The sequence below is a fragment of the Diospyros lotus genome, chromosome 5 (genome assembly GCF_014633365.1).
Source record: "Diospyros lotus cultivar Yz01 chromosome 5, ASM1463336v1, whole genome shotgun sequence".
Classification (NCBI taxonomy): Eukaryota; Viridiplantae; Streptophyta; class Magnoliopsida; order Ericales; family Ebenaceae; genus Diospyros; species Diospyros lotus.
This window is the reverse complement of record NC_068342.1, coordinates 36,076,694-36,086,152: the sequence shown is the minus strand read 5'-3', so window position 1 is coordinate 36,086,152 and position 9,459 is coordinate 36,076,694. Positions and strand designations below refer to the sequence as shown.

Sequence of the window (9,459 nt, the reverse complement as noted above, 5' to 3'; positions counted from 1 at the left end):
ATTTAAAAATGAAGTTATTCACAAACTATTCGCAAATTTATAATCGAGTATATTTACGAGTCTCTAATCGAATTCATTAGCATTTGTGAGCCTTTAATAGAACATATTCATGAGTTTTAATTAATCAAATTTTATTGATCTCAAGCTCATCTTATTTATAAGTCAAGTTTTAAAAGTAAACTCAAGTTCAATTTATTTATCTTAATAAATGAATTTTTGTTGAGTTGAATATCGAATCCCTCGCAAATGAGTAAAGCTTATTTATGACCCCACGAATATGCAATCTTCCTTTTTGTGGAGACTCGTTTAAAATTGGTTTAGTTTGTAGTTGTACTTGAGTTCAATATGAAATAAATTTTTTAGGTGGACCTCCACTTAAACCAAGATCACAAACTACTCAACTTGATTTGTTAGGTTCAAATAACATTTAAATGGGGCAATATGAACCAATGAACTAATTTGAGTCAAAGTATCTCATGAATTTTGTTTATTAACTCGACTCAATGACTTAAGTCAAGAAAAATAACAAAAAGAAAATATATCATAGAAATATTACTTCAGCCCACCAAAAATTATTTCATTTGAAAGAAAATTGCATGAATCAAATATGCAATAATTTTGACTTAATAAATTTGTCATATTTAAATATATATTATGTGTAAATTAAATTTATTAATGAATATTCATTAAAAAATTAAATTTCTAATCACAGACAAAGTATTTTACAATACTTTAGGTTCCTGAACCATTGATGAGTATTGGGGGTCTTGCCAATTAGTTGTAACAAAACAATGATTAGATCCTTCTTCTTTGTTAACTATCCCTCTCTATTGAAACCTCATCATGTAATGTGACTTCATCAACAAATTTGAGTTTATTTGAACCCAAATGATTGGGGGAAACGTCTAGGTTCAATTCAATTTTGGGGTTTTATTTGGATTTTGCTAACCCAACCTCATCGAATGAATTAGGAATCAAAATAGGGACACTTGAAATGAGGCAAAGGTTGCTGCCAACCATTGTCATCCATGGAAAAGTAAAATCTGGGATATCTCTCTCTCTCTCTCTTCTTTGTCTCTCTCTTTCTCTTTAATATTTTTGAATCCGAAGCTGAAGTTTAATATGCATTTTAAACATATATCTAGGAAGGTATTTTGGAATTCTTCACAAAATTAACTACTCTTAACTTAATGGTAGAAAGTTAATTTCAAAGGAGGTCAGTGTAATTTAGGCAAACTTTAGTGATTTGAGAAATTTATCTTTTTTAATGGCAAGATAGCGAAAGAGAGGTCACTGTAAATTTTAAGAATGTAAAGGGCTATCGATCGTAATTTGGTTAATTTTGTGGGTGTTAGTGTAATTTATTCTATCGTATGGGTATAGCCAGAATTACTCTCGCACATGTCAGCTTTAAGATGGTATTTTGGTAAATTAGTTCCATAATTTATTTTTTGAGAATTAATTCCAAAATATCATAATTTCTGAAAATAATACAAAGATATTTATTATTTAAAAAACTATAAAACAAAAATCATTTTTTAAGACTCTTGGTTTCACATAGAAAATCATGTTTAGTGCTTTGCTTTTGTTTTCAAAAAACCAAAAGTAGTTTGCATTATTCAAAAAAAATAAAAACTATTTTTTTTCAAAATTTTAAAAAATAACAATAATATCGAACTCAATATTTAGTTTTTATAGTTTTTAGAAAATAATTTGTAGAAAAATTACAATGAACACCCTTAAGGTTTGGTAAAATTACTAGAAACCCCTATAACGTTAAAGAAATGGTAATAACCACCCATGTTGTTAAAAAAAAATCTTAAATGACCATTTCACCTTTTTTTTTTTCTCTTTAGTTTTTCTTTTCTTCCTCACTCATCTCTTTCAATTTAAAAAAAATAAAAATAAAAACAAGCAATCAATAACTATCAAAGGTCAATTGTTCAAAGGTATTCGAATATAAAGAAAAATAAACTCAGACCAAGACTAGGTTCAAAGATAGAGAAAAAGGATAAACCTAGACCAAATGTGTCATTTATAGTGAATCCAAATTCATCACCTAGAGAGAGAAATAGAGGTGATGATGATGAACTTAGAAGGTTGGTGTTGAGAGAAAAAGAAAAAAGAAAAGGAAGAAGAAGAAATCAAAAAGAGATAAATAAATAAAAATAGATAGATAAAATAAGAAGAAGAAATTAGATAGAGGAAAATAATAAAATCATTTATCTTGAACCTAGATCTAAGTTCGAAGCAGAGAGAAAGAGAAAAAAGAAAAAAAAATAAAAGAAGAAGAAGAATAATAAAAAAGTAATAGAAGGACGGAGACATTTCATCTCAAACCCAAATCTAAGTTCGAAAAAGAGAAAGAGATAAGAAAAAATCAAAAATGAAAAAAGTAAAACTTTTCATCTCAAACCTAAATAGGTTTGGAAAAAAAGAAAAAGAAAAAAAAAAGAAATAAAGAAAAAAAAAGATATTAGAGATAGAAATAGTGAAACTCTTCGTCTTGAACTCAAATCTAAGTTTGAATAGGAGATAGAGTAAGAAGTAGGATAAGAAGAAGAAGAAAAAAAAGAAATTAAGAATAAAAAAATGGGAACTGTTTATCTTTAACTTATATTTGGATTCGAAAAAGAAAATTAAAGAAAGAAAGAGAAATCAGAGAAATAAAGAAAACAAATGCATTTATGGTTATTATCGTCGTTACCACCGTAAATAACTTCGTCGTCATTATTATTCTTTACATTTGTCGGTCACCATTTGTTTACTACAAACAAGAGAAATAAAAAAAAAGAAAAAAGAAAAATGAGTTTAAATATAAAGTATTTTAGTCTTCTTATAAAATTTAACTATAGTTAATTGACAAAATGGAAAATTATAACATAACATTGAACCTTTGAGATATTCTTTGTATTTTTACAAATATCATGGTACTTTTTGTAATTATTCTAAACCTTAGGGATATTGTGTATAATTTTCTCTATTTTTTATTATAATTTGTTAAGAAATAATTAATAATTTGTTAAGAAATATTATTAATTTTTAAATATATTTATAATTTTATAAATATTAAAAATAAATCTACAAATAGTATTACTACATTATATTTAAACGGTGCACGAATCAAATTCTTGACCTTCCATCACACTTGGCCCAGAAAAAATACTCAGAAGTGACACTTCCCCCACGCGGTAAGCATCGCCACGTGACTCCACTCACCATGAGGCTGCCTTTTGACAAGCGAGAGAATGATAGTCCACATCTGCCAATCTTGTTCTCTTGCCGCTCTCTCCAATCAAAATAAGTTATGTTATTAAATAATAATAATAATAATAAATTTAATATTTTTTAATAAAATTTATTTTGTTTGATAAAATATATTAATTTAATGACGTTCTTATTTTGATTAGAGAGACCATCAAAGAAACAGGGAATGATATCACATTATGCGTAAATGCTATTTAAATTCTTAATTCTGATATAATTTAATCTTATATTGACATAAATATATAATGAATAATGCTAATTATTGTTTTAAAAATAATGGTTAAATCATAATAGATAATTCTTATATTTAAATAATATATATTTATTATATCTAATTTTAACTTTCAAATAATTTATTGGTTAATGATAAATTCATCGTATTTGAATTAATTAATTAATTAATTAAATTCTCTCTTTAAAATATCCCTAACTTAAAGATGAGAGACCTCTCCATAATTTAAAATTATTTAGCAAAATACTATATAACAAGAAAATTATAATTTAAAATGTTTCTATCATAGAATTTTTTTTTATTTTAGGATAATACTAATTTATTTTATTTTCAAAATGAATAATTTTTAATGTGTTAAGGTCACTATGAAAACTTGCATTTATCTTCTTAGATAGTATTTGTTAAAATGATTAATATAAAATTATATCAAGATAAAATTAGAATATTTTTCAGATTAAAATATGAAATGATTAAAATAAAATTAAAAAGTATTTCAAAATTATTATTTTCATAATTAGAAATTATATTGATAAATAATTTATTTTTTAGTATATAAATGTCAATGAAATATATTGCAACAACAACATTTTTTTTATTAGTAGGATTATAACACTCCCAATTGGAGAAAAAATTGAGAATTGTGAGATTCAAATTCGAGATTTTAAATTTATTAACATTATCATTAATCATTAAATTATAATTTTAATTTAATCAAAAGATTCCAACTTTGATAATTATTGTTACCTATAATCATATATTCTAATTAAATTATGGGTGAAGGCATAAATATATCCTTGCATTTTAGTAAAAAAATCTTGTGAGATCTTAAACTTTTAAAATGTCCCATTACAAACATTTATTTTAAAAAAATAGAACTATTAAATCGTTTTCAATTTATATTAAATTAAATGTACTCCTATACTTTACCAAAAAAAGCTTTACACTAAGTGAAACTACTAAACATTTTTTAAATAATTTTGAGTGCCACGAGACGTTTCTGGTAAAGTACAAAAGTAAATTTAATTTAATACAAATTAAACGATGTTTAATAATTTTATTTTTTGAAATAAAAATATTTAATGAAATGTTTTAAAAATTTGAGATGTTACAAAACTTTTTTGCTAAAGTATGTGAGTGTATTTATGTCTTCATCTATTAAATTATAAATATAATATTTTATGAAAAATAAAAAATAAAAAATTGTATTTCATAGTATATATAAATCATGCGTATACTGGGTGGGTAATGGCTGGCCTCTACAGCCGACCGCTTCTGCGTAGAGGGCTAAGAAGCCTTATTTTATTTAAAGGTGTTGCCATCACTCCTCACCTACCACCTACCACCTACAAATTTTCTCTCTGGTTCTTGCCTTTTCTCAGACCTTATTCTAACTAAACGTTGTAATAATCGTAGAAAATACAGATTTAGCTTTGGCGATTCCTATGATAAATCTTCCTTCCAGTTATTATCTAAAAACTATTCTCATTTTTAAATTATTAATTAATAATTACGTTAAATGAGCGAGTAATAATTCGTGAATTTAAATAAAGTTATCCGAGTACTGATAACTTCACCAGGAATGGCACGGAAAGCCCAATAAAAGTAGCAGAAGTGTCCACGAAAGACCAATAAAGAGCAGTTGAATAAAGCTAGCCCCCAAAAAGCAAACTACCATTCCTTTTGCCAATAGCTATCCACCACGTGTCGGATCGCCATTGGCACACAGGTCTCCTTCTCTCTGAAGGAACCCTTGGCGACCATAGTGGGAGAGGACTGTTAGTTAGAAATATATATATAGATACAGGGCTCCTATATCTATATATAGAGAACTCGTACTGGTAGGGTTTGCTCATCTGTTTCTTGCTTTCTTGGGAATCATGGATGGGCGGATCTCTCTCCTCTTTCTTCTCTCTTTCCTGGTTGCGACGTCGTTCGCCGCCGCGATCGACTCCGATTCGGCCGATGACGACTTCTTGATCCGGCAGGTCGTCGGCGGTGACCACCTGTTGGGCGCAGAGCACCACTTTTCGCTCTTCAAGCGCAAGTATGGAAAGTCGTACGCCACCAAGGAGGAGCACGATTACAGGTTTTCGGTCTTCAAGGCTAACCTGCGCCGGGCGCTGCGTCATCAGAAGCTCGACCCCTCGGCTGTCCACGGCGTCACTCAGTTCTCCGATCTGACTCCGGCCGAGTTCCGCAGGAATCACCTCGGCCTGAAGCGACTCAGGCTTCCGGCGGACGCTACCAAGGCTCCGATCCTTCCGACTAATGATCTGCCCGAGGATTTCGATTGGAGAGATCACGGAGCCGTTACGCCCGTAAAGAACCAGGTATTGTACGCCTATGTACATCTAAGTTTGTATGTGCGTCGATTATTGAGGAATTAGGGTATTAAGATGTTGATTTTGACTTTTTATGGTTACTTTTTTTTTCGTCTGCGCTGTCTTTGGGAGTATATTTGCGACGTTAATTTTGTTGTTGTGGATTGTGAATCGCGAGTAGGGCTCTTGCGGATCATGCTGGTCGTTTAGTACAACTGGAGCATTGGAAGGGGCGAATTTCCTTGCGACAGGGAAGCTGGAGAGCCTGAGCGAGCAACAGCTTGTGGATTGTGACCACGAGGTATGCTGATGTTGTCCTCTCTTTATTTGCATTTGTGTGCCACGAGGTATGCTGACGTTGTCCTCTCTTTATTTGCATTTGTGTGTCACGAGGTATGCTGACGTTGTCCTCTCTTTATTTGCATTTTTGTGCGCGCACTGCTTACCTATGCAGTGATTCGTCATAAGGTTGACGAAGATATCATTTGTAGATGGATTTTTTTTTTGCTTGAATAAAATTAGGGAAGGTTTTTATTAATTGAACTGCCATTTAGTCTGCATATGCTGGATACAACTGTTACTTATGGTTAATGAGGGAGCTTGAATTGTTTCAAAGCTCTCATCATATGCTAACTGTTCGTGTTGGTTTTGCAATTGACTTTTTCTGTGGATGGTTCATTACTTCTCTTTTATGCAAAGGCGTTCTTAATAATTTAGAGCTAGCTCCTTTCACCCTTCATTGCAAAGAAAGTTTTAGGAATGATTACTTGCTAGGAATTAAATCTTGAAAATGTACGAGACATGATTAATATAGTTTGGTCATGTGAAAAGAAGACTTGATAGACACTTTTAAATGAGGAGAGTGGATGGAATGAACAAAAAAAAAAAAAAATAACAGAAAGATAGAACAAGACTACGAGAAATTTTGTTGGAAACTCTTAAGCATGTATGAGCTATAATTGTCTTATATAAGATACAATAGTTGATAGAAATGATTGACAAGCTTGAATCTATGTAGCTGACCCCACCTTTGAGCCTCGATATTTTGTTGTTGTGTTATGGTTTAGAATTGTACCAATTTCTAACTAGGTCAGTATTCTCTTGTGTACAAATGGAGGGGGAAGTTGACATGGTACTACTGATAGAACCAAGAACGACGTACACTTTCTAACGCACCTTAACTGTTCTTGTTGCTTTTGTCAGTTAATTCCTATTTATTACAAGTTCACAACTTCCTAAAAAAATTGGAGTCACGGATTGGTGGAACATGTCATAATATGTTGCACATTACTACTATTACCTTGCCCACAGGGGAGTGGTCAATTCTAATGTTGGTTGAGGTGCAAAATAATTTTCCTTTTTGGAGATGTTAAATGGCTGTTGATTGACATAGAATGGAATTCCTCCCAAGATAATCATTTTTAGGATTCTAAAAAGTTAGGGGCTGACATTAGGAGTTATGGGCCTTATGGCTGTTCAAGCACATGACGGGACTTGGCCAACACCTTTGGGGCAAAAATGAAGTTAAGGCTGCATTGTGCTTGTCAATGTCACCTTATTGCAGTTTTAACTGAAAGCTAAACATCTCCTATCCATCTATTACCTAAATCATTTATAAATTGGCACTGTTATTAAGAGTAATTACTGTTATTTTGTTTACTTTTTCAGACTTTATCTTGTTAAATCATGCAATTGTCTATATTAGTACATGTTGGTGAAAAATCATTAAATTTTTTTGTCCTATCTGTTGTACAAGTTTGTGCATGGATGTGCATATGATCCTGTTCTGTCTGCAGTGTGATCCAGAGGAACCTGGTTCATGTGATGCTGGTTGCAACGGTGGGCTGATGAATAGTGCCTTTGAGTACACGCTCAAAGCAGGTGGACTTATGCGAGAAGGAGATTATCCTTACACTGGTACTGATGGAACCTGCAAATTTGACAAGGCCAAGATTGTTGCATCAGTGGCCAACTTTAGTGTTGTCTCCCTTGATGAAGACCAAATTGCTGCGAATCTTGTTAAAAATGGCCCTCTTGCAGGTATGTTCCTTCAATACTCTCAAAAGTCATGGATTAGCTTCTCGTCATATTTTTCTGACTTCAGAAGAATGGATAGATCTTTTTCAGGGCAAGGGAATCTTTAGCTGTGTTAAGGGGAGCAAGATTTGCTCCCTATGTCCACACTAGGGGGCGGGAGAAGGTTTGAACCCACAACCTCTCATGCCAAGCATGGGGCTGGTTGCCACGTGAGCCGCTCTTGGGGACATATTAGGGGTCTTTTATAGTATAATGTGTATATATTAGGGGTCTTTTATAGTATACTGTGTATATTATAAAAAATCTGCGACCTTTTGGTGCCCCGTCTACATATAGTTATTTAAAAAAAAAATCTGGAAGGCTAAACTCAACTTTCAACATGTCATAATCTCAATTAGTTGGGTTGGCTGCTTGTATTTGTATTCCTCAAATGATGCCTTGTTATTAAGAATCCTCTAGGGGCAATTAATAAAAAAGAAACTTCTGTAGGGTGGGAGCATAGGCAGTCCTCAAGTAAGAGAAACCTTCATGAATAGATGGGGGGAATGATATGTAGGTGATATTCATAGTCAAATCTCCTTGTATTTGAAAGCAACCAATAAGAAAAGAAACCTTTATGAACCAAATTGCCCGCCCGGGGGGTGGGGAATGATATGGAGGTTGAACCTGACACTTAAAATTTCTTTGTATTTGGGTGCAGTGGCAATCAATGCAGTGTTCATGCAGACCTATGTGGGGGGAGTTTCATGCCCGTATATATGCTCCAAACGGCTAGACCACGGAGTGTTGTTGGTCGGCTATGGTTCAGCTGGCTATGCCCCCATCCGGATGAAGGAGAAGCCGTACTGGATCATAAAGAACTCGTGGGGAGAACATTGGGGCGAAACTGGATACTACAAAATCTGTCGTGGCCGCAATATTTGCGGGGTCGACTCCATGGTCTCGACCTGTGGCCGCTGCTGCCGTTCATCCGAGTTCGGAGTAACTGCAGTATGGACACACTTAACTTCATCATCTCATATGGTTAGAATCTGTGTTTGTATATACATATGGTGGTCGGTCTCGTTCGGACTTTGATTCTCTCAAGAAATTGCTGATAAGAAATTGCTTTCTTTTGTATTTCGAATTTGGCAAAACAGAAATGTCATATATATTATTATCCATATTTACTGGCACAGGACAGGAGGAGGTGAATCTTCCATCTCTTATTAAAGTTTGTGTTTGGTTGCTAAAAAGAAGTACAATCACCGCTGTGTCTGTGTTATGTGCCTGCTTTCTTTCTTTCTTATTATTTTATTATTTTCTAGTTGTTGAATAAGTCTTATGTATCTTGTTTAGGGTTTGAATAAGTCTTATGTATCTTGTTTCAGTTGCGCTAGTTTTTCGGGAAGAACAGTTCTTCTCCTATTTAGATGGGTAGGAGATTCTGTAATCGTTTTTTCCTATTTGTTGGTGTTCGTTGTAGCTGACGAGACTATTTAAAAAGCCAAGTCAGTTCTTGAAGGATATGTTATTAGTTTTATTCAAACACCCTGTGTTGTTGAGAGGTCAAAGATTCCTCAGTAAACCCCTCAACAATTTCTATTTCTTTAATTATCATCA

General features: G+C 32.6%; 1 protein-coding gene across 1 annotated transcript; it reads left to right on the top strand.

The window, feature by feature from the left end:
• The first annotated feature begins 5,320 nt into the window (after positions 1-5,320).
• On the top strand, positions 5,321-9,034 carry LOC127802477 (cysteine protease RD19A-like). The gene is made up of 4 exons (XM_052338311.1): positions 5,321-5,829; positions 6,002-6,121; positions 7,617-7,860; positions 8,558-9,034. The coding sequence occupies exons 1-4, from the start codon at positions 5,377-5,379 to the stop codon at positions 8,932-8,934; spliced, it is 1,194 nt and encodes a 397-aa protein (XP_052194271.1). The 5' UTR covers positions 5,321-5,376; the 3' UTR covers positions 8,935-9,034.
• Positions 9,035-9,459: the final 425 nt, after the last annotated feature.

What these genes read in the sequence shown, in the direction of transcription:
- LOC127802477 (XM_052338311.1), top strand. Translation starts at nt 5,377, where the DNA reads ATGGATGGGCGGATCTCTCTCCTCTTTCTTCTCTCTTTCCTGGTTGCG. An exon ending in TTACGCCCGTAAAGAACCAG is followed by an intron (nt 5,830 to 6,001) that starts GTATTGTACGCC and finishes AATCGCGAGTAG; the next exon opens with GGCTCTTGCGGATCATGCTG. An exon ending in TAAAAATGGCCCTCTTGCAG is followed by an intron (nt 7,861 to 8,557) that starts GTATGTTCCTTC and finishes ATTTGGGTGCAG; the next exon opens with TGGCAATCAATGCAGTGTTC.